At 38.3% G+C, this 26,328-nt stretch overlaps 1 protein-coding gene across 1 annotated transcript in view; it reads left to right on the top strand.

The window, feature by feature from the left end:
* Positions 1-22,021, top strand: part of LOC139149833 (chromatin-remodeling ATPase INO80-like) — a 60,406-nt gene extending 38,385 nt beyond the window's left edge. The window contains exons 22-32 of the mRNA XM_070721829.1: positions 123-287; positions 755-980; positions 5,724-5,851; positions 9,006-9,100; positions 10,311-10,542; positions 10,684-10,786; positions 15,389-15,477; positions 16,044-16,172; positions 17,623-17,749; positions 18,278-18,550; positions 19,098-22,021. Coding sequence (XP_070577930.1) covers positions 123-287; positions 755-980; positions 5,724-5,851; positions 9,006-9,100; positions 10,311-10,542; positions 10,684-10,786; positions 15,389-15,477; positions 16,044-16,172; positions 17,623-17,749; positions 18,278-18,550; positions 19,098-19,204 — 1,674 coding nt within the window. The 3' untranslated portion in view covers positions 19,205-22,021. The remainder of the gene's footprint in view (positions 1-122; positions 288-754; positions 981-5,723; positions 5,852-9,005; positions 9,101-10,310; positions 10,543-10,683; positions 10,787-15,388; positions 15,478-16,043; positions 16,173-17,622; positions 17,750-18,277; positions 18,551-19,097) is intronic.
* Positions 22,022-26,328: the final 4,307 nt, after the last annotated feature.

Below are 26,328 nucleotides of genomic sequence, written 5' to 3'. Positions count from 1 at the left end.
TGCTTTTGTGAAACAAATTGTTGGGCCAAAAGCAGTGCGGTAGTCTACTTTGCTCCATATATAAGATTTTTCCCTCTGTTTGCAGGGTATGTTATTGTGAAATATTTCATTTTTGTTGACAGAGGGGAAGTCATGGAAGCAGTCTGAGTGCCAGTCAGAGTTTCAGCCTGGGTTTGACGGCTTCTGGTCACTTTCCTCCACTGAAGTCACCTGATGGTAGACCTCCAGTGATCAGACCCTGTCGGCCATCTGACGTGCCAGCATTCCTTCAGTGTTTTCTGCCCAAGGTCAGAGACCATTCAATATGTGTAATTTACCACAGGGGTTCAGAATAGGTTAAACCCGGAATTCAAATGGACATGGTGCAAACAAACCATGTACACAAATGCACACAGGAATATGTGTATTTCCATAAGAGTTTATACGTGTCATCATGTGATCTCCTAATGTACTTAGTCTGTAGAACACATCGCCTCCTTTTTTTCCCCGGAGTAGAACTATCCGCTGGGAAAGTTTATATATCGCCACCAAGAGTTGCTCAAAGAAAATCTTTCGTTTTCAGTGTCCAAGCGACGACACAGCATTACCATCATGTTCAATATACTGCATCTCCCCAGTAATTATCTAAATCTGTTTTTTTCTGATGTGATGTTGTTTGACTAAAATATCATATTTCTCTTTCTTATTAAGAATATTAATGTTATCAAATATACTGACAGTAACTATAAACGATATGGCCTTGTTTTGCATGCAGGTGAGCGGTACCAGCCTGGATTATCACTGTAGTGATCGCAGTGCAGCCTATGAACATGACAAGGAGAAATTTGGCGGCTCCTTGGAGGCAAGGAACAGTGTCTTGTTTGGCAGTCCTCAGCACTATGAACAGTGTGCCATGGCGAGATGGCATTTCTTCCCGACTCAACCAGGTGGTCTGTTATCTGTGCAACCAACCCACGGCTGGTCCAACATTCAAATTCCAAGTGAGTGCAAGTACAATCAGTCACAATCTTTTCCCATCACAAAGTGAGCACCTCCCCCAGTCACAACCTCCTCCCATCACAATGTGAGCACCTCCCCCAAGCACAGCCACCTCTCATCACACAGTGGCTGCTACGTCACGTCCATCACTAAATGGCTCAGGTTCTACACAGCTTTGGGTCAATGATTGGCCCTATGTGAGCCTCAGCGTAAAATCAGTCTGAATATGAATGTGCATTTCAGAATAATGTGAGACAGTAGGATTTTTTTTCATGTGAACATGTAAAAAGTTGTGGAAAGTTGAAATCAATATCTCTCAATGACCATATGCCTGTGAACTTTTGAATAGATCATATAAATTAGGTACGATATTGTCGAGGAAAAAAATCGGCACGAACCTCTTGTTTTTGTTGTGTTTAAAATACATAATACAATATTTTCTGAATAGTCTGACTAAGATTACAATATGTGTAGTTAGGTTGGCCATGAAACGATTGACAGGTGGTGTTAGATGTAGATTTTTAAAGAGGACATGCCACTGTGTATGTGCATGTGAAATTGGTCAGATTCTTCTGCCTGAAATTGTGAAATTTTGGAAAAATCCTGGATATAGCTTCACACAAGTCTCTTTTGTGACCAGCTTGAATACTAAGATTTTGCAATGGGTATAACCTTGGGGAGAAAAATCAGGTTATGGCTAAAGCCAGATGTTTGGCATCAGATGTGATATGACCTGTTTACATAGAAATGCTGATTAGGAATGGTGCTATTCGATGAACATCTGTTATACTGTCACCTTCCACAGATATAAATATCGGAAACTCTGTAAAAGTCCTGTTAGTACTTTACAATATTCATTTCCATGATGAAGTCAAAGAATTCACGTTTTCTTAAAAAGTGAAAGCGATAAAGTTGCTGTTTTTTGTGGTTTTTTGCTCTGTAAAGAAATAGCTTCTTACAATCAGCCTTGAAATTAAACTAGTATTGATTGTAGTAAGTGTGTGGATTTTCTTTCACTCTGCCCTGGCAATAAATCATCAGCAGAGGTAAATCTGCTGTGAAGTTTTGGAGTTATTGTGGCAAGTGTGGATTTATGCCAGAGTTGCCAAAATAAACAGTATAACTGTCACTGCATGTACGCCACAATTACTGGGCTATTTTTGGGGGAGCGTAAGAGAAAGTGGCTGGTACATTAGGTCTGCGTTTTCAAGGTCTTGCTGTCATAATTGCATAGATTGATGTGGTGTTTATTTGCGGTAGTGGACAATTTGATATCACTGCAAAGCTGACTGTTTTCATACCATTTTTTAAATCGTTTACTTTTTTGGAAAAACCTGTCCACCTGACACCGTGAATGGCAGGCACTGAAGGCTTTGATTGAGAGGCAGGTCAGCCTGGACTGAGAGAGAAATCGACTGGGCCTGAGTATTCAGCCTATCAATGAATTGAAATCAAGAACAAAACCCTGGGGAAACTTTTATAGATTGGGCTGGCTGCCTTGTGATTGATAGATATGTTGTTTGTCATCCTGTCTCACTGCAAAGGATTCACATCAGTGGCTATGATACAACTATCCGTATTACAGAATACAATACATTCTGCGTGTCTTCATTTGACATCAAAACATTTCAGGATTTTTTTCTCTCAAGAAGAAGGGGATTAAGGATGAGGTGTACATTTCCAGCAAATGAATGGTTACTCTTCGCTGCAGTAGGTTTCTACCTCATTAAGATTTTAAACACTTTGAGTCAATTTAGAAATTTGTTGAAATTTCTTTGCATCATCCCTAGACCAGTAAATGTAATATTTTGGTTAAATTTTCTGCCATTGAAGCAAACTTTCTGAGTTAAGTCAGGAGCACGTCAGTTTAGTCACTTTAGCATAAAACGCACACTGCTTCGGTTTGTCAAAATCAGTAAGTTTCATTTTTTGTGTGCGTTTGTGAAGGCTTTGATAAACGTTATCACAATTGTGTTGTGGGATGTAAACATTCATATTTCTACATTTGATAGACAGGTTTGAGTGACTTTCACCCCATAAAATTGCTGTGGTTATATTGCCTTACTCAACATCCCAGGATTTGCTAATATTTACAGAGCATACATTTTTATGCACATGTTTGTCTGTACTGTAGTCTGTTTGCATATGAAATCAGGTCAGTTGTGAATACTATGTTGGGCCACAGCTTCTGTAATTTGTACCATTTATTTTAACTCTCCATCACTGCTTTATAAATGGGTTATAAAAGAATAGCTGAATATGTGCAAAGTCTGTTTTGTCGTACTGGTACAATATATTTTTCTCACCATATTTGAAAATGCACAGATTTAAATTTCTCTTGTGCTAATTTGCACAAATTTGGGCTACAGTGATTAACATTGTGAGGAAAAGGTTGTATGGTATCAGTTTTCTTCAAATCCAAACATTTCCACTTCTGACACTCATGCTTGCCACTCTGTTCTTTTTCTGTAGGAACAGTTTAAGCGCTTTCACCACCATGGTTTGTCCCAAATCCATTGTTTTCTACGGTAAAGTTGGACCTGTATACAGGGAACTGGGGTGAAAGGTTTAAGAGCTTTAAAAAGCTTTAGTGACATTGTTGTGATAGGCATATTTTCATTTTTTTTTTGCCTTTTGCAGGTTCTGAAGTTTGTTCTATTATTTGATTGTGCTTAGCATACACTACGTTGAATAGAATAACTGTATGGAGTTTGTTGTACATGTGTAGGAGGTGAGGGACGGATTCTGTCGCAACTTGCAAGATGGATGATAATTGCGGTGGAACGGAAAATAGGTTTCCTTTTATTGATGGTCTGACTGCCTAATTTAAAAACCTTGAGGAGTTTCTCTTTTGAATACCTTTTCCCTCTCTGGTGAAGATGACAGATTATATGTGACTGTCAAAGCAATGACCCTGGTCACCAGTCCATGGAGACTCATTAGACCTGAGACCGTTTGGCTGACAATAGCGGATCTTTGGTGTTGATTTACTGGTCCAGACAGATTAACTTCATACAATGTGAAATAAACCTTGACAGGTTTTTTATTTCCACCGAGATCACTGGTTTGTAGTTTATCCTCGCCAATCAGCGACCTTGTCTTTTCATGTTGAAAAATTGGATAAATGGTTAATTGTGTGTACCGTAGTCTAGTGGTCTCCCCTCAAGCACCGACAATGAAGTTGAGTCAAAAACAGCTGAGTTTTGGAAAGCATTCTCTCTATAAGTTTTCATCAACCGTATCGTAAACCTATAAATTGAAAGCATGTACCAGTCAGTTTTGATGAAAATTTGCACAATTTTTTTACCATGCACAGATGGATCAATAAAGTGTACAAAATAGAAAAAAAATTGGAATTGTCATTCACACTACAAATTTCCTAAAATCAACAGCACGGCAATTGAAAAAAGGAATGTTTCCTCTATGGAAACTCCAAAATACGGTAGTGGCATGTCATGATTTGATTAAGAGGCCATTTTATCAGGCCACATAGAACTTAAGTACTTTCATCAGAGCGCCTCCCAAGAATTGGTTTTGGGTTATTCATATTGCGGTTACAGTTCAAAACAAGAAGTCTGTGATGTCCAGCACTGCACTGCTCACAGAATACAGAGCATTAGGGCCTCTGCCTCTGCCTTTGATAGAGAACTGAACACGGCATTCATCTCATAAGTGTGGTAGGACTGTCAGGAATCTCTTTGCTCCTTATAATCACAGTGTATACACTTTTAGCAAATTAACTGTTTCTTTGTATTGCTCTGTGGAAAAAAAAGAGAATACTCAATTGACTTTTATCAAGAATCAACAAAATTCAGAAAATGGACTGTCAATACATGAGCTTGAGACAGATAGCAGAAATATGATTCCATGATAGTTCAGATAAAATTTGATAAAGTGGAGTACCTTTATCCTTTCATTAAAGGCCCAGTAATGCTAACTTTTGATGATTTTTTCACTGTTTTGGTTTTTAATGTCAACCATATTTCCTTATTCTACTCCCCAAAGCATGTTGATATAAACAGTGGTCAGCTTGTCAGCTCAGCCTGTATATATACAGACTGCATTGTTGTTGGTGACAAGTGAATTCTGGACCGGACCAGAATTCAAATGTAAACAATAATAGTGCATTTTACACATATAGATGCTAAGATGACAAGCTGAATAGTGAGCGTTTCAACATTCTATTGGGAGTAGAATAAGAATTTGCAATTGACATACAATATAAAAATACCGAAAAAATCACCAACAGTTAGCGTCACTCGCCCTTTAATATCGTTTCCAAGACAAACTTTAAAAGTATGTGGGCTAACCAAAATATGGAATAAGCAGATTCACATTAAAGTGGTACTCTGTGTAAAAAAATGTTTCTGGTATCAGGAAGTGCATGATCAAAAGCAACAAAGGCTTGTGTCACACATTTACTTGAAACTGTTCAGGAATATTATTTATTGAATTTGTTGAAAATACTCCTTTGGGGAAAAAATTGTGAGAGTGGTCGTTTAGTTACCGTATTCATAAAAAAGAAATCAGAGTTGACAAAACAGGAAATTAGAAAAAGATGAATTCTTTCACCTGTCATCACCATGCAATTATCCCAAAATAGTTCCAACCTTGTTTGTGTTTAGACTGCGTTGTACTTCTACCGTGAAGTGCAAATTGAATGATGTATCCACTGAGATTTGACAAAGTACCTTTCTGATGGTTGGCCATTGGAAATAAATAATACTTTCACTTGACTCTTGCAGGCAAGGAAAGTTTGATCATGGACTCCGGCAAGTTGTTTGTGTTGGATAAGCTGTTGACCAAGATGAAGGCTCAAGGTCACCGTGTTCTCATTTACTCACAGATGACCAGGATGATCGATTTGTTGGAGGTAAGAGTTGTCCAACACTTGGACAGTCACACATGAGTGGCCGGCAACAGTGTGAGAAGTTATCGACTTCCGAAATGAAGAGTTTCACTGTACGTGTACTTCAAAGTACTATGACAGTAAAAAAAAATGAATGATTAATTGATGTTTGGCTGGGTCACACAGTTAGATACACCCATATCTTTGGAAAGAGTCAATAGATTTATTGGAGGTAAGAAGTTGTGAACTAATTGATATTGCCAATGACAGAGGGCGTAAGAAATGAACCGACTACAATCATGAAGATCTTGATGACAAAACTCATTCACATATGAATGTGAATTATGTCCCACTTTACATTCCCTCATTCACAAAGTTTACACACACCAGGGTTTTTGTTTAAATTTTTTCTGACAAGACTACTTGTAAAGAGTGTTTCACAAAAATATTCAAAAAGAAAATAGTTACAGTAAGGACTTTACTCTGCTACTGTTCGAGGCTGCAAATAGTTGAAAGAATATGACTGCCTTCAGCAGATATAATGAGAAAAGCTGTAAATTAACCAGCAAAAAGTGAAAAATTATTTTTGAATTCAGCCTATTCACACTAACACTTTCATATTTTCTTCCCCTGGACAACACATAATTTTTGTACTTTAAAGTATTTTTAGCTGCAATAATTTTCAGTGACCCATCTTAGTGTTTTGTCAGCTTTAAGTCAAATTGATCAAGCATAAAACAGAATGATCTTTAGTTTCAAATTTAAGTGTAGCTGTAGTATATTCTGCTTGTATGATGTAATTTAATGACATTAATCCAGTTATCGTAGTAATTGAGTAACACCTGTTTTGACTTTTGTTAGATAATGAATTTCTATAAACACACACACACACACACACACACACACACACACATGGGTATGATGTAGGGGAACTGCATGTCAAGTTGAGCTGTTCTAATGGAAATACACAACATACTATCACAGGCTTTGAAAAACTCAGATATGTATATTTCAGTTTTTGTGCGTCCCTCAATTAATTAAAAAATGTTATTGTCATGCAAATAATCTTGATTTGTAATTGTTACATAAAAATTGTTACATATTCTCGGATAATTTTTGCCTCCACACCAACGTGACCCTCCACTCCCACTCACGCACTCACTCTGTATACTTAAGAAAATGATGTGATTTTCAGAGTAATAGAAGGCACAGACAGGACAAGTAGTGGATCTGTTGATTCTAGAATGCCATTTCCATGAATCCCAGCAGGAGAAACACCATTAGGAGATCAGTTTCCCTAATGGAAGCAATTTCAAGCATTTTACCTCTTTGAATCAAGTGTTTACACTCAGACTGTGTGCCATGCAAATGTCTACCATTTCTAAAAGCATTTTGTCTCATTCATGGAGGGGGAAAAAAGAACACTTTGCCAAGAACGACTCGACCTTTGAAATTCCCACCTGCCGTATTTTGATACATGTGAACACACCGCGTATAATCGCTGCATTACCGTTATTTGCAGAATATGCAGAGCTAATAAAATAAAAGGTACACACTAGAATATTATCCAAACTTCGGCAGCATATGGACCATGTGTTTATTTTAAGCTGCCCTGGACATAAAAGCATCGTCCCTGGTTGCCGTGTCAAGGATGATGGTACACAATCAGCAAGCTGTACACTTCCAGTATCAAAACCCAGAACACAGCTGTGTCAGCTTCTCTGAAATACAGCTCACCCTATGTTGACCACAAGCACGTGCGCACACATACACACACAACACACACACACACACACATACACATACACATACATATACACACATAATTTTATCCAAACTCATTTACACATACACAAAATCATAATTATCATCATATGCACCTAAAAAAAAGGTTCAGAGGCAAACAGCATGGGACTCATCTCTACAATATGTCATTCATGGTTGGTAACACATGGCCAGTCGCACACTCAATCACAATGAAGGCCTGATAGCTGCCAATTCGCACCAGTGTGTTTTCATTTGATTTTGATTGAAAACTATTCTAATGATGTGATTTTACTCGGCAGCGTAACAACACGTACCATGATCTCTGTTTACTTTGCCATGTCCACAACACTTACTTATATTTTTTTTGTCCTGGGGACATTTTTTTTATATTACAAAATCTGTTTACTCGTGCTCGTAATGATAATCCCATAAACTTGTAATGAGCCATCAGCCGCAGTTGTGCACGGATGTTAATGACGAGTCAACGTACTATCTGATCTATTTCAATATTGTTATGTAAATTTTCATGTCAGTTGTATGTACCTGCTCGCACACCCTGCCCTCAACATTTTGAAATTATGTGTTCCAGAAATACATTGATGTACAGGAGAAAAAACTTCAAAACGATTTCTCGTTTATTTTTTCATCTATCAACAATTTTTTTTTATTTTTTAGAGTATATTAGATTTGATATGATAAAATGGTGGCAATGTTTCTTTTAAAAAAATGTAAACCATTGCTGAAATTTAGAAAAATGGGAATATTTGGATATCTAATAATGACAGACAATCTTGCAGCATTTCCAGGAATGGACCTGCGGTAACCTTGATTGCAATTGTAGTCATGTCAGTAAATATAGCAGTCGGCATGCGATGTTTGCCTGCTGCCAATAGAAATGTTGATGACCTCTTGTATTTGTGCCCTTGTCATTATTTCTGCTGTTTGCGGTTGCATCCCTTGATAGTTACATTTTCTAGTTTTAATGAGACAAACTGGTAGCAGCTCCGATTTCACTATCTTGTCGAACTTTTGGACAGATCTTTTTTTCTTTGCGGAAGAATGATGAAACTCTGCAACCATTATGAATGAGCTCTATTGTAGTAATTTTAATCGGCAGATTCTGTAAATTATCACCCTGATAAGTCTTGTGTACACAGTTATCAATGTGTATCTCCCATATTTTGGTTTCAGAAACACACACACTACTACATTAATATTTATCATTTTATGTACATTTATTGGGTTGATCTTCCACAACCTTGCAAACATTCTCATACCTGGGAAATTTTTTCCTGCCATGAAATTCTCAAATATTCAGTAAGTCCTTTTAGATTTTCTTGTCCCATTTATCTATAAGGAAATGCATAAAATATCATGTCTGCCATGTTTTTTTTCTCCCTCATATATCCAGGACTTCATGGTGCATCGCAAGCACACGTATATGAGATTAGATGGGTCATCCAAGATATCTGACAGGAGAGACATGGTTGCTGATTTTCAGTCTAGGTAAGGTTTTCAACCCATCGGTGTCATGTCGACCTGAACGCTTTCACCACTATGGTTTGGCCCAAATCAATTGTTATCAAAGGCTATTGTTGACCTGTTTACAGGGAAGTGGAGTGAACAGGTTAAGGTAGAATGCACCTCGGGGACAGATATTCGGACTCCCAAACTTTTACAATTCTTTTCTGATCTACCACTTGTGGGTGCTTGTTTTAAAGCTCTTTAAGTGAGAAAAATTTTCACCATCTTAGTTTTGTGAAAATCAAAAATTTTATTTTTCCCCGTAGAGTTAACATAGGGATGGTGGCCATTTTGAATTTCAATATCAGTAAATGTTAGGTAATTTGTTTTTCTAATATTAAAATTTGCAGTGTGGCCCCTGATTTTAATTATGGATTTTTTATTAAGAAAAGTTTGAACAAAGTAAGTTTTTCACTTTTGAGGTGCATTTTGAGTCTTATAAATCACAATGTACAGTACACTGTAGGAAATAGCTCCAATGTAAAGATATGCAGGTCAGATTCTTTCAGAATTGGATTTGGCAAATTAAGTTAAGCAACCATGGGTAGATATTCATGTTTTCAACCATAGTATGTACACAACATATGTCTTCCCTCGTGCATATTCCTACAGTCTAAACCTTTCAGATAGTGTGCATCATGGGGACAAACAGACTTTTAAGAAAAAAAAACAAGTCTTCCAAATCAAACTATACGTTGCTGCTTCTTTTTTCATGAATTCTAAAGAGTTTTTGGAATTTTCCAGAAACTTGAAAATTCCACTGTATTTATGTGTCAATGTGGATGGAGTTCAGCATCTGATTGTTTTAGTTTCCCAGTCTTTCAAGTAGCTCCTCCTACCGCAGTGATTGCCACAAGTGTTAACCAGGATCATGTAAACCCTTGCCACACTGACACAAAGATATCTGTCTTGACAGCCTGTGGTAACTTTAATTGCCAGTGCTGTAAGAACTCGGCATTCAAGATATCAGAACTCTGCCTGAGTCATTATTTGTTGGAATTTGTTGGAATTTCTGATAGTCTGGTGGTACTTCTGTGAGTTGACTCTATGTAATAGGTAAAGTTTCCTCGATTCAAAGATAATGCACATGAGTCAGTTGATTACCAAGTTGACTTAGAATGTACTCTGTTATACAAGATTAACCAACACTAAAACATCAATCCCTGATTGATCTTATTTTCCTGTCACACAGGTCTGACATCTTTGTGTTCCTGTTGAGTACCAGGGCAGGTGGGCTGGGTATCAACCTGACAGCTGCCGACACTGTGATATTCTATGACAGTGACTGGAACCCCACCGTGGACCAGCAGGCCATGGACAGGGCTCACAGACTGGGACAGACCAAGCAGGTCACAGTCTACAGGCTGATATGCAAAGGTACAATAGAAGAGAGGATTCTGCAGAGGGCGAAGGAGAAAAGTGAGGTAATGTATTGTTCCGAAGAAATCTGTATTCCTGATCTCTACCAGATCTCTAAAATCTCCCTGTTCATGTTTTCCATTGGCATGTTGAGTGGCAGATCAATTCATCAGTTTACCACTTTTCTTTGTGTCTGTGTCCGTCAGATCCAGAGAATGGTCATATCTGGAGGAAACTTCAAGCCGGACCAGCTGAAACCAAAAGAAGTTGTGTCGTTGCTGCTTGATGATGATGAAATTGAAAGGAAGTGTAAGTATCCACAGAAAGTGTACAAAGTGGAAATAAGGCATGGATGTGAGAAATGTACCAGGTAGACAGACACATGGCATGGATGTGACGAACTAGGTAGACACATGGTATGGATGTGAGAAATGTACTAGGTAGACACAAGGCATGGATGTGAGAAATGTACTAGGTAGACACAAGGCATGGATGTGAGAAATGTACTAGGTAGACACAAGGCATGGATGTGAGAAATGTACTAGGTAGACACAAGGCATGGATGTGAGAAATGTACTAGGTAGACAAGGCATGGATGTGAGAAATGCACCAGGTAGACACAAGGCATGGATGTGAGAAATGTACTAGGTAGACACAAGGCATGGATGTGAGAAATGTACCAGGTAGACACAAGGCATGGATGTGAGAAATGTACTAGGTAGACACAAGGCATGGATGTGAGAAATGTACTAGGTAGACACAAGGCATGGATGTGAGAAATGTACTAGGTAGACAAGGCATGGATGTGAGAAATGTACTAGGTAGACACAAGGCATGGATGTGAGAAATGTACTAGGTAGACAAGGCATGGATGTGAGAAATGCACCAGGTAGACACAAGGCATGGATATGAGAAATGTACTAGGTAGACAAGGCATGGATGTGAGAAATGTACTAGGTAGACACAAGGCATGGATGTGAGAAATGTACTAGGTAGACACAAGGCATGGATGTGAGAAATGTACTAGGTAGACACAAGGCATGGATGTGAGAAATGTACAAGGTAGACACAAGGCATGGATGTGAGAAATGTACAAGGTAGACAAGACATGGATGTGAGAAATGTACTAGGTAGACACAAGACATGGATGTGAGAAATGTACTAGGTAGACACAAGGCATGGATGTGAGAAATGTACTAGGTAGACAAGACATGGATGTGAGAAATGTACTAGGTAGACACAAGACATGGATGTGAGAAATGTACTAGGTAGACACAAGGCATGGATGTGAGAAATGTACTAGGTAGACACAAGGCATGGATGTGAGAAATGTACCAGGTAGACACAAGGCATGGATGTGAGAAATGTACTAGGTAGACACAAGACATGGATGTGAGAAATGTACTAGGTAGACACAAGGCATGGATGTGAGAAATGTACTAGGTAGACACAAGGCATGGATGTGAGAAATGTACCAGGTAGACACAAGGCATGGATGTGAGAAATGTACTAGGTAGACACAAGACATGGATGTGAGAAATGTACTAGGTAGACACAAGGCATGGATGTGAGAAATGTACTAGGTAGACACAAGGCATGGATGTGAGAAATGTACCAGGTAGACACAAGGCATGGATGTGAGAAATGTACTAGGTAGACACAAGGCATGGATGTGAGAAATGTACTAGGTAGACACAAGGCATGGATGTGAGAAATGCACCAGGTAGACACAAGGCATGGATGTGAGAAATGTACTAGGTAGACACAAGACATGGATGTGAGAAATGTACAAGGTAGACACAAGGCATGGATGTGAGAAATGTACTAGGTAGACACAAGGCATGGATGTGAGAAATGTACCAGGTAGACACAAGGCATGGATGTGAGAAATGTACTAGGTAGACACAAGGCATGGATGTGAGAAATGTACTAGGTAGACACAAGGCATGGATGTGAGAAATGCACCAGGTAGACACAAGGCATGGATGTGAGAAATGTACTAGGTAGACACAAGACATGGATGTGAGAAATGTACTAGGTAGACACAAGGCATGGATGTGAGAAATGTACCAGGTAGACACATGGCATGGATGTGAGAAATGTACGAGGTAGACACAAGGCATGGATGTGAGAAATGTACTAGGTAGACACAAGGCATGGATGTGAGAAATGTACTAGGTAGACACAAGGCATGGATGTGAGAAATGTACTAGGTAGACACAAGGCATGGATGTGAGAAATGTACTAGGTAGACACAAGACATGGATGTGAGAAATGCACTAGGTAGACACAAGACATGGATGTGAGAAATGCACCAGGTAGACACAAGGCATGGATGTGAGAAATGTCGCCAATTTTATTGATGGTCAGAGAGATTTAGAAATAGGCAATCTGTGTGTTAAATATGTCTACTGCTATATCTTATATCTGGTTTACCACCTTGGATTTTTTTTGAAATACATGTTTTGGTCTGAATGTTTTGCTCACAGTAAATGTAAAAAAAATAAGGTGTCATCAAAAAATAGGCATAATACATTTTAGGGGAATAAAGACAGATAGAAATATGAACATATGTAATGTTACTAAAAAATAGGATGAAAGTTTCAATCAGATTCTCTTTGCCATGTGACAAATTTTGAAGTAATAAGGAATTGAAATGCATTGTCAGAAATTACATCACTAGTACATTCCTTGCAGTTCAATTTCACAGCTTTTATACACGATCCTATTCAACAGACCAAAGAGCAAATGAAGTTGTCCATGGTTTACATTTGTAAATATTGGCACAGGATCATTGCTCACATGTCAGTGAAATTGAAATTTGCAAACACGATTGTCCTTGCGTGCCAATGTTAATGATGTGACATATGGTCATTGTCCCTTTCTAAAATATTCGTTTGACAGCCATCGTTAATTTCTCCCTCTCCCTTCTGCAAAATGTACCCACGTCCATCCCATTCTGATAGCCAGACATTTTTGTTCAAAGCCTCTAAACTTAAATTGAAAAGTGTTTCCTTAATTCAGTGGATCCTTGATTAGTTTATATCGACCTAAAAAACGATTATGAATATAAAACTACTGGTACATCAATTATCATTTATTAAATTTACTGCTGTATATTTTTGCATATTTTAATAAACGTACTGGCATTATTAATATTTTTCATACCATTTTTTTGATATTAATAAGTATACATATGAATCATAAAGAAATGGTTTTCAGTTGTATTCTTGGGACAGCTACAGTTGTTGCCAACGATATTTTCCAGCGTTTTCCTACAAAATTATCACTATTATTAATGTGATTATTATACCTTTATTATTGCCTTCGTTGTTGTTGTCATATATCAAAATTATTTTGTTCCCCAGTATCTTTATTACATCAGACAAAAGTGCTTGAGAAAGAGGCCACTAAAAATAGTGGCAACATTTTGTGTGCATACACACCAAGATACAAAACTATTGATCCGTTATCGAGGTCAAATGCCAATATGGCGTGAAGAGAGCTGTATTATGCGGCCATATGTCTGGCGTTATCATCCTATGATTATTAATCAAACCCTACGTTGGTGATTTATGACTTTTAACAGGTCACAGCTGACAGTTGATGCTTGAACCCCGGGGCCTGATTCACTCTTGAATTTGTCATCACTTTTCACAGTGGTTTTCATGCCTTCGTGACCGCGGACAATGCCACTTGGAAAAGTGCCTGTTATTGATTGGACGTAGCTATTGAAAGCAATTCTTTGGTCAATGTGTTGACTAATTTGTTACCAAAAAAAAAAGAGAGAGAAAGACATTTAATGTTTTGTGTAATTCTGTCAAAGGGAGGTGGGTTGTGTTTATCAGATGGTTTGATCGCTACTGTCAGCTTGTCAACCAATAAGACACTTTGTCTCAAGATCAGCTGTTTTATATAACTGGCAGAGACAACACCACAGTAGAGTTCTATTGCTCATACTTCTGCGGAAATATAAAAGATATGTCAGTAACGGTGAATACTATTGTATTGTTGTAGTTGGGTATGTTTGCCTATCACTTAACTGAAGCACTCCCTTCCTGGATGCTCAGTTTCAACAAAAATATAGCAGAGCCCTATGATAGGGTCCCATACTTGAAACGTGTAATTAAGTCTTTCATCTGAGTATATTTATCGATTAAACATACAATAGCCTGATTTCCTGGGCCTTGTCATCTCACTGTAATAACTGAAATGCTGAATGAAAACCCTATCTAATTAGATTTCCAGCATTTTTATTGACTCTAGCACCAATCAATAAAATTTCCACAAACTCTAGTAGCTTTTAATGTGGCAAAAAAAAAATCAATCCATGTAATATTCAGAGAGAAAGGGACAATGCGTGACTGGCCTTCCACCAAATCAGATATTTTTATTTTTGTCGAGGACATTTTGTAGATCAAGTGATGAATCAACACTTGGGAGAATTTTTATTCAGACTGAACCAGCTGCTCTTCCTAAATTAACTGCAGCTAGCATTAGTGTTCTATACTATTAAATTAAATACTGATGTCAACTTTATATGTATATTTGTGATTTGTTCATTTAAAGTTGTGTTGTACCAGGTAAAGGGATGAACACTGAAAAAAGTTTTTGTCCGTGAGATATATGTATATAAATATAAATTATATATATGTGTCTGTGTGTGTGTGTGTGTGTGTCTATCTGTCTCTGTGTATCTGTGTCTGTGTGTATCTGTGTAAGTATACAGATGTCCTTAGGGAAATTACAGTGCTTGATGCTAAAAACAAAGCGTTATAGATATATAATGAATCATTGCTTAACCTGAACTTCTGACCAAGCCAAGATGTCTGCTTTCTCTTTCCACTCAGTTATTTCCATGATTTGGGAGTGTCATTAAAAACAGAATGTGACTTTGTTTTTACTTTTCAGTTCTGAGTCGACAAGAAGATCGGAAGAAACTGGAAGAAAACAACAAAGCCAAGGACAGGAAGCGAAAGAGAGAAAAATATGCACAAAAGGTAATATGAAAAGTTATGAACAGAAGAGAAATGAAATATTATTTGCCTTTGTTCCACTTTTGGGATAACTATTTCCAAACTAAATCTTAAAAAAATTCAACACTTTTATTGTTCTGTCTCATTTTAAAAGTATGAGATCTTCTGTATGGATTTGATACACATACCGAGAATTATGAACTATATATAACAATGTATTGTAAACTTTTGCTGTCCATTTTGCACAAAAATATGCATAGATAATCTTTCAATGTTGAATAATTTTTGAACGGTCCTCACCAAAGTATAGACAGATTCATTCTTGTGTTAGAATGTGAATATGATACTGTAATACATTCTATATACCTTGAATTTATAAGTACACAATACTGTCATAATATATCCAGAAGTTAAGTCTTCTTCGTATTGAAATAAATGCCCTCATGAAAGCAGGTAAGTTTGTCACCTTCATCACCTTCATCTAATTATCTGAAAAGCAAATAATCTTCAAGTTTTCATGTGTTTTGTGAAAATGACTATTGCCACACTGTGTTTACACATTTTATCTTGGTTACTTTTCCCCCTGGCAGACCGGCAAGAAAATGAAAGAAGCGTTTGGAGTGGCGCCCCCTGCTTTGTCCAATGACAACTCTGTCATGTCAGTGGATGGAGATTCCATATTTTCTGTAGATTCAGCTGTGCCCAGTCCATTCAGTGAGGTAAGATTCACATGCAGGCCTAGGGTCCACACCCCCTGGCAAGATTTGCCAATAGTTAAGTATATGATGGTTTCATTGCCTGCTACACAGTAAAAGTGTGCTGGGCATAATTTCACATCACAAGATGTCCACTCCAGCAGTGATGGAGACACAAAAAGTGTTTGAGCGGTACATACATTGAACAAAAAAATCTGAAAACCATTGAAGTTACTGCTCATTTTTCAAGTTCAATTGAAGGGTATGCACCCTGGAATGAACCAATAGAATCTAGGAGGGGTGGTCAAATATGGAAAAAATATACAGAGTAAATAATATTTAAAAAATCCAGTCCTGCAACTTATCATATGGACTTAAAGTTGAAAAAGTGTTGAATCTTTTTTTCTTTTGTGTGTGTGTGGGGGGAGATATGTGAGCACATTGAACTCTTCACATTTGGAATGCCAAAAATATTTGAAATTTTCATTCAGACCTCCCTTTCTACAGATCTATTGATGCTTATCAAAGGTGCCATCCCACAATGTGCGAAACTTCTCATGAAGTCACATACTTTTCACTGATAATGCAGCAGTAGTAGCCAGCCAACTTTTGTCAGCACAGGATATCAATATCCACTTTTTACTGTGTGTTCTCTGTGTATTCTAAAAAAACAACAAAGCATAGTGCAGAGCTGCAGGTTTCTGTATTCTGTATTGAGCAGAGCTGAATGACAGCGTTGACTCACACCAGTACAATGCCAGACACCCTAGCACGCCATGTGCATATAGATAACACTCATTTATCACTAGTGCTGGTACAGCAACAGTCAAAGTAAATAAACTTTTGACAATTCAATTTATTCACCATTCTGTCGGTAATGCAGAGCCTCACCAGATGTAATTTGCATAACTAGTTCAGTTGAGTGCTCTTTCTCAGTGCTATTCAAACGGTTACAAATATTGATTCTGCTGTTAGGAAGAAATTCTGTCAATGTATGGCAGTGTATAATACACTTATGAAACACAAGTCACTTTCTGTTGTCATATATTTTATCGTTTTTAATAGATTCACTCTTGAATTCTCGTTCTGTGTTGAGATATATCTCTGATACATTTTATTTTCACGGCTACATCATCACTGATGGTTAGTGATACTTGTACTCGGCAAACTGGTGTAAAATTCTTGACTAGCATAGGGTACTTGAGTCTTAGAAAGGAGAGAAAGGATGGTCTGCACTTTACCTTGTCTCAAGTCTTGCATCCCCCATTTCCAAGTGTACAGGTCCAACTCCTCTATCAAAAACAAATGGAATGTTCTACATACTGGTGATAAAAGGGTTATGAAAGCAAAAAGGAATTTACATCGGCTCTGTCGCTTCAAAACAATGGACTCATAATTTCCCATAATTTTCCTTACAATTGCCTGAAGTACTCTGATCATGTTGTTGTTATTCTTTTTCATTGGCCTAATGTAGATATCTGTTGGAAGCAGTGAGATAACGCACCAGTCCCTTGGAATTACTCAAGATGACAGCAGTAACGATGCCCTGGTTGTTGTCGATGACATCAATGACCAGAGTAATCAGGGAAGTGAAAGTTTAGGTCAGTCTCAATTTATATATATGATAGTTTTTTGATAAAAGAAGACAAGATTGTCATCCAATGTGATTTTGTAATATTTGAACGTGATACAGAGAGAAGTGATAGAGATTCCCCTGTAACTGTATCTGAGACACTTGGAGAGTGGTCTCTGGGTATGTGTGTACCATTAATGATGAGTGGAGATCGTGACGAACATCTCTGTCGTTAGTTTCTTTAAAGTAAGCCATCATAGAGCCATTAGAGCATCGGCTGTAAAGGAAATGTACCCTTGAGCTTGTCCAGTTTTGAAAAAATCAAATATTATCATGTGTTTATGATGGTAGTGTTTGTCAAAATATGTGAGGATGCCCTAAAGAAAACCTGTAGAAAATGTCCATGTTCAGTATCTGCAGTTATTTGATCATGTGTATCATCAGACATTTTTCAATGTATTCAGGTAAATTCATTCATTTTATAAACCTTTGTAAATTTTCAACCATTGTGACAAATATTATGATGTCATCACTTGCATTGTTTCCTCTTCCACAGGTTTGACTTTTCCTCCAGTACTTGGGACAAGCCTACTTCAAGAGGAGCTGGAGCAGCCAAAACCTCCACCGAGGAGGCCGGGACGACCTCCCGGCAAATCTGGACGGGGCCGCGGCCGACCGAGAACCAGACCCCTGGTCAAGAAGACCCCAGGCAGGCCCGGCAGGCCGCGCAAGAAAGCTGCTAACAGTGCCGCTGCAATGGCTGGTGCCATGGCGGGTGCTGCTGCAGCTAGTGCTGCAGCCTATGCTGCCTATGGATTCAGCTTCAAAGGCAAGTTTTCCTACAGTTTTCAGATGTGTACTGTATTAACGTAGTTTGTGCCTGGAAAGTGAAAGACTTAAACTTTTGCTCAAATATTCCCCGATGAAACTTTCAACCATACTCTTACCTAATCAAGAATAAAAATCAGAGGTCACGTCCAAATTTTGGTACTAGAAACAAATTACTAAACATTTACCAATATTTGAAATTCAAAATGACCGCCATTCCTGATTTCACTCAATAGGGAAAAATAAAATTTTTGATTTTCAAAAAACTCAGACACTGAAAATTTTTCTTTCTCCAAGAGCTTTAAACTGAAGCCAACAAGTGGTAGATCAGAAAAGAATTGTAAAAGTTTGGATGTCTGAATATCTGTCCCTGAGGCACATTCTACCTTAAGTGGCATGTATGTCTCTGTGTTGGCAGAGTGTAATTTAAGTACGCTCTTCAGGGAAACTTGTAAGCCATAATTGAAAATGACTGCATTTAAAATAACACTGCATTTCTCAGGATACATCAAGTATAACTTTTATCATCTGTTCCGTTTCTTCATCAGGTAATACAAATCCAAACACCACTATACCAGCGACAGCGTCAACGTTAGCAGCACAGCCTGGAGTGCTACAGGGTCAGCAGTCACAACCACCAGCAAATGGTACATAGAAACAGTCACAAACCCAGCAAATGGTACATTGAAAGCTGTCACAAGCCCAGGGAATGGTACATAGAAACAGTCACAAGCCCAAAAATGGGTACATCCTCCTTTCATTGGCATGAGTTCCACTGGAGATTTACCAGTCATATTATTTCCCAGCCACCAGGGGGTGACTGCCCTAAACCGAACTGTCATATTCTTGCTGTAGATATCATGTGTTATTAAACCAACATCAAATGCCCTGAGTCATACAAGTGTATGGTAAATGTTACCAAGTGCACTTAAATGCCAGTGTACCAGGTATGCTTGGCAAAAATCAAAAACGTAATTTGATACAGAATAAGTTAAAGGTTTACAAGGCAGGATGCGATGGACCAAACTGTGTTCATATGCAAATACAGGTGACAGAAAGCACTGTAAACCTGCCAATCAGCATTGCAACCTTTGCCAGGTAGAATTTTCATTATTGCTACCTTATAAGGTAGGATGCGCCTTGTCGACAGAAATTCAGACTCTTAAAGTTTTATTATATTTAATTTGTCTACCATTTGTAGGGGCTCATTTTGAAGCTCATGGGGTGACTAAACTTTTCACAGGCTTATTTTTGTCGAAATCAAGCTAACACAGGTATGGCTGCCATTTGAAATTTCAAGAGTTCCTAAATATTTGGTAATTTGTCTCTCTAGTACAACATTTTGCACATTGACCACTTATTTTTACTCTTAATGTTGAAACTGAACAATTGAAAGTTTTCCTATGGAAAGTCTGAGCAAAAGTTTAAGTCCTTCCATTGTGAGACGCATACTACCTTAAATTTATCAGATTATTGCATAGAAAAAACAAGAGGTATACCTGGTATCGTTCAAGTTGTGTTGTGCACGATTGATAATTGCATATTTATCAATTGCAACTTACATGTACATCAGCCAACACCAAACTCAGTTTTTAATAATCAAGCGTACCCCAGTAAAGCATTAGAATTTGTTTAATGTTTCCATGTTTAAAGAACCTTTTCTGCTCATAACATTGACAATATGTGTACTGCGTGTATTGAAGCAGAGATCGAACAAAGTTTGTTGTTCAACAACTCTCTCCTAGGAGAAGAAGTAGGTCAGGTCGATACAGAACCAGACAGGCAAGTGTGTACACTCAGAGACTGTAGATTCATTACATAAAACACTTTTGACATTGATGTAATGATGATATTTAAATGAGTACTTGGAGACCATGAAAAATGTCACCAAAAGGTTATAAAAAAAGGTAATGAAAAACAAAACAAGTATTCTTGCCAAGCAATCCGCTTGCAGAGAGAAATATCTCAACCAGTTAATGCAGATTACTATGTCTATTTTTGTTTATTCTATATTTCAGCAATCTGATCACAGAGGAATATATCTATAATTTTTTTTACTTCTTTTGTAAATCTGTTTGTTTAAGCCAAGCCTGCAGGTTGGCTAGCAAAAAAATTGGAAAGAAGATCTGATTGTTGTACTGTGCTTGTTCTGATTGTGCATGCAACAACATTTTTATTTTGAATGGAAGATGTTCCTCTATTCACTTTCTGTATTTGAGTCGTTTAAAAAGCAAAAATTTTTCTGAGAAAGCAGCAACTGTCAAGAGTTTTTGTTGTGTATTTGATTTCAAGTATGGATACCCTGAAAGTGTTCGACATTGAAAGAATGTATGTAGGAGAAAAAGTTTGGAATTTTAACATAGTAAGATGAAGTGTTTAACCCTTTCTCCTCCTTGGTTTGAACCAATCCCATTGTTTTCTATAGTAAAGTTGGACCTGTAGAGAGGGACATGGGGGTGAAAGGGTTAAAAATCATGTTACGCAAGAGGACACTACATTAAAGTCTTTTCTTATGTGTCCACATTGAAATTTAGAGTAGATAAGACAAAAGATTTGGAAGTTGTCCTGCATTCTTGGACATGTGGGCACTTGATGACTGCTTGTAAATCATCAGAAATTTCCAGTAATTGTTTATGTCGGAATTCATCTTTCATGTTTTAATGAAAGAAATAATATGAAGGATACAAAAAAAAGATGACATTTCCAAAGGTGCAAAAACCAAGACACAATATTTGAAAGTTATATGTAATGTAATTCTGTTTGTATATACCAATAATGCAGACGTGTAGATGATTTTTATCAACTGCTACACCAAATCAAACATGGTTGACAAGCTACCTAGTAGCCGCCATATTCAAGTTATGCAACGTTATTTGATTGGTTTAGAGAAGACTCATAATGTCAGTTTCTGATGTCAGTAGCCAATCATGATGCCGCTTGTATAGAAGGCTGTGGCAGCCACAAAGAACTCTCAGTACATCATTGCAGTTGTAGTCGTAGAAATCATTACACACTTCAGAGGAGTTCCATAGCACATAGTTTACTTAGCCAAATCTTTACATCCAAAATGTATGGAATTTACTCAATAACAAGGAACGTTACCTCAACTTTTCTTTTAAAGAAATGTAAGACAAGTGACGTCGGCCCTGGTTAGCATTCAGCTTGGTATATTGCACATAAACTTATAGGGTTAGTAAACGAAATTGTATGTCTCAATTCCATTGAATATTTATGTACTTTAAAAATTCACTATAACCAGCAGATCACAGTAAGCTGGTTGCATTGTTGTATTATTTTGCTGTAATTTTTTTTGTACTGTAATAACAGAATGTAAAACAAGTGATAGTATTTTCCAGTTTTATTTTGTTTGTTTGTTTTTTCCAGTCATTGCTTACTCTCTGTCAAATTACTTCCAACTCCAACTGTACAATGCAACAATGAATGGCAATTAAATTACAGCCAGAATCTATAATAGAGTACATATCGTGTGTATTTGGCAACCTAGATGGACTAAGTAACTGGACGTCCGGTCCGGGAGATTTGTGTACGTTGGTAACAGCGCCCTCTGTAGACTGTAATTGGTGAACTGTACCAGGCTGGGCAGTATGAAATGAAAGGGCAGGTGACCTGGACACCGAGAATCGTGGGTGTTGCGTGCGAATATATAGTGTGTTCGTAAAGGAAAGTATGTTTAATTCTCTGTAGCTACCTGCTGCTAAAGTTATACAGGATATAAATTTCCAATGGCATATAAGTCAGCTTGCCCGACGTTTCGATAAATTATCATCTTCGTACTTCGGCATCACTACGATGCCCAAAATGTGATTTCATTCCTTGAAATAGTAATTAGTAGTATCGCCGAATAAATGCGGTCGTATAACACGTCGCGTTTCTTGTTGATGAGCTTCAAGCGTTTTCTACTTCTTGCTGAAGTTGGTCAGGTGTGTCAAAGATTGGAGACATTTTGTTGCGTATGTTCCCCTGTCGCTTGCTCTTCAATGGAAAGGATGGATCTTATGGCCGGGGGCATAGCTTCAGCAAGTAAGATTCCGATCTTTCCACAAACTGCCAACTGCATGATCACCAAACAGATGACAGACGGACGCCAGATTGTGCCATATCGCGCGCGATCGTCAACAGTCGGTTGGCTCCACAGAACTCTGAATTCCGGAAGGCAGCTGAAGGTAGCGCCTCCTGTGTTCAACAGAGGTTCTAGAAGTCAATGACCTTGGCTGGACTCGTCGCACGCTCGCAGTCGCAGTCGGCTGCTGCCATGCCATGTGTTCGCTGTAATTGACATTCCACGTTAATCGTGGCGTGCCGGTGATAATCGAGATAAGGAAATGAAGCCAAAGTACCATCTTCAATAATTATGCATAACTGAGCCGAAAATGCAACTCCCTTTATCTATATCGGCATAACTGGAATTCATCCGTTCAGATACGATTTATTTTTCTCCTTCCAAGGCATCGTTCTCCAATGAACACAGAGAGAACAGCTCCTTTGCCTCTGATAAAACGTAATGTAAATAGAGACTTTCAGCGCTTCGTGTCATTTCCATAGATATGTCATTTACTGCAGTTGTAAGAATGTTTTTATCAATGACGAATCTTAATTCGGAAAATGACAGGACGTATTTGAAGTTCCCTCTGTCTCCTCGATGATTTTTACTCGACCTACAAGAGCCATTCGTTTTCAATAGTATTAATTCGCTGGTACACCTTCCGCCTTCTCGTTGCAATGCAGAGTGAATTTCTCCTTCAAAATTAGCTAGTTCCAATGAGTTCAACAAGAGCAATTATAATGTTCGCAGCTAGCGAGCCATTCATGCATTCTGCATTATTTGTGACTGTGGTGCAATATTCAGCGAAAGCTACCGATTTTTTTTTTCGGGGGGTGGGGGTCTTTATAAATGCAAATAAGATGACAGGGTGATGTCGTCACAGTGGTGTGATCAAGTCTTCTGCCTAATTTACATAACAAGCGCAGTTCACGTGCTGGTTTTACTGATGACAACGACGGTGCTCTAAAGCAAGATTTGTTCTTGTGGTTTGCTTGAAGATGTTGGCCCTATGCCTTATCATTTGCCTCGTACATGATCCCCAATTCGCCACACCGCTTGCTTCTTTTGTGCGTGTCTTTCTCTATAAAAAGTGTGCCACTCTTCTCGCTCAAAGAAACAGATAACTTCAGAATTAATAAGATTGCTTTTAATATTCACTTCCTTAGAATTTGCATAAGAAAGAGCTTTTCGGTTGTGCTCTCATTCTTCGTGAGTTTTGCATACATTTTTGCCAGCTGTCAAAAACATGCTGCAATATACAAACGGGAGTCTTTGTATCTATGTATATATGCATAAATGCGTGTGTGCATATGTACACGTGTACGTATGTATACGTGTGTATGTATATATATATATATATATATATATATATATATATATATATATATATATATATATATATATATATATATATATATATATATATAGTATTATATTATATAATATTTTATAGTACCATATTATATGATAGCATATGTATGGGCGTGTGTTATGCTGGGGTGTTATGATAGCAAATGTATGGGCGTGTGTACTCCAATGATAATAGTGTGCAATTAGGGTTTCTAGCTTGACCAAAGAAGGGGCAAAAGGACTTGAAATTCCTCATTACAACCATGCAATTATCGGTCATCCGCGTATCCATGGTTACGACTAATTAAACAACGTTGGGGGTCTAGGGTTACATGGAGAAGTGTGTGTGTGTGTGTCGCCCAATCATTTACTTTACCAAGACAACAGCGAATGACTCCTTTTTTGGCTTGGTCGTCGACCTAAGGCTTTCCCAACATTGTTGAACCTGACAATGGTATATGGTGCCGTTCTCGAAAATCTCGCTTTCCACGATGTATGGATGGATGGATTGATGGATTGATCGATAGATGTATGAACTTGTATGGATCGATCGATCGATCGATCGACCGATGGGTTAATCTGTATGGATGGATGGGTGGTTGGATAGATGGATTAATGTATGTATGGATGTGTGTGTGTGTGTGTGTGTGTGTGTGTGTGTGTGTGTGTGTGTATGTATGTCTCAGAAAGCGTTTCAATCCCCTGAACGTTACCTCATTAACTTCACCTGGTGTTTTGTTGCCAAGACGAGTGTTCATCACTGTGTACATCCACCGAAAAGTTTGAATCGGAAGTTATCAATTGGCAGGTTTCAACCCCAGGATTCTGATTGCTTTGATATCAAAGGTTTAGAGACTATTATCGCGAGAATTTCAAGTGTGTTTCTCATCTTGAATGAAGGAAAACGTGCTCGTGGCTTCGACATACATATCAAGATATTTTAAGTGGCACCAACGAATAGCAGTGCCTGTCATGATCATGTTAACTATTGCTGTCTGTATGTTACGTACACCCTGGATGTTGAAGTAATGAAACGTTGAACTGAAGTGCTAACAATAGCATTTGTTAATATAAGAAATGTTAATATTTCCAAGAGCGCAAAAGCCATCGAACTCTTGAAAGAGAAATTGCACCCGCACTAACTCCCTTTAAGGGAGGGGGGGGTCGTCGGAACTGCGCATGTGCAACTTGAAAGAGAAAATTTCACCCGCACTAACTCCCTTTAAGGGAGGGGGGTCGTCGGAACTGCGCGTGTGCAACTTGAAAGAGAAATTGCACCCGCACTAACTCCCTTTAAGGGAGGGGGGGGTCGTCGGAACTGCGCATGTGCAACTTTCGTGTTTACAAACAATGTATTTTATTGCATGATCTCTAGATGCATCACGTCAACATAACTGCAAAATTTAAATGTTACGGTAGTCATTGTTCAAAACATGTTTGTCATTGTTCAAAACATCTTTTAACGTTCACCAATCGCCAACGTACTCTACATAAAGTGTTTTCATCGGTCGTAGGGGTCCCTGGCAACCTTTGATATAAAGTTTCGACGACCCCTCCCTTTATAAATTGTCAAATCTGGACAGGAGTAATATTTTGCATATTGTCATTGTCCCTCTTCCCCCACCCCCCACCCCCCATCCAGCGGTGTGTCCATTGTGCCACAAAAGCGATTTCATATACGGAAAATGCACGTGAAAGAGCTCTATATTTACAATAATTATTGTGGAATTCGATATGTCACAGAGTCCATTGACCATCATAAGCATGCCTTAGAAAAGCTCTCGTGGAACCATTTGCACTGTTTTCGAAGCAGAAATTGAGTCATGAAACGACCAGGGGTTGTAGTCCTTCAACTGGAATGGCAAACTAGTAGTATCCTACATGACATGCTCGATGTTTACAGGCCCATTTGCAGTTCCATCAGACGGAATCGACCCTCCTCAGAAGGTTCAAGGGAAAGGAACAGAGGGCGCGAAAACCGCTGTAGACACTGACGTGGGATCCTGGTGTCCCTGTTGTCTGTGCAGCTTATAACTGACAGTCAAAGAAACTTCGAGACGCGGGATGGTTTAGAACATCAAAGGGTGCAATTAACGCTGATGCCCGACTCGAGGCTTGAAATTACACGAAAACAATATCCGCATCTCTTCAAGGTACACCCGGAGTTCGCAATTTTGAAACCCTTGAATCGCCACTGACATTAAATAATGGAGACTTAATGAGAAATATTTGAGTGCTTATTAAGCTTGAATAACCATATTTAATATCTTAGACCCTAGAGATCTCTGGTGAACAGCGAGTACCTACTCGACATACCACGGCCTGTACTGCATCCAGAGAATAATACAGTCACCATGCAAGCTGCA

The sequence above is a fragment of the Ptychodera flava genome, chromosome 14 (genome assembly GCF_041260155.1).
Source record: "Ptychodera flava strain L36383 chromosome 14, AS_Pfla_20210202, whole genome shotgun sequence".
In the NCBI taxonomy this organism is placed as follows: domain Eukaryota; kingdom Metazoa; phylum Hemichordata; class Enteropneusta; family Ptychoderidae; genus Ptychodera; species Ptychodera flava.
This window is presented reverse-complemented; position numbering and strand designations above follow the sequence as displayed.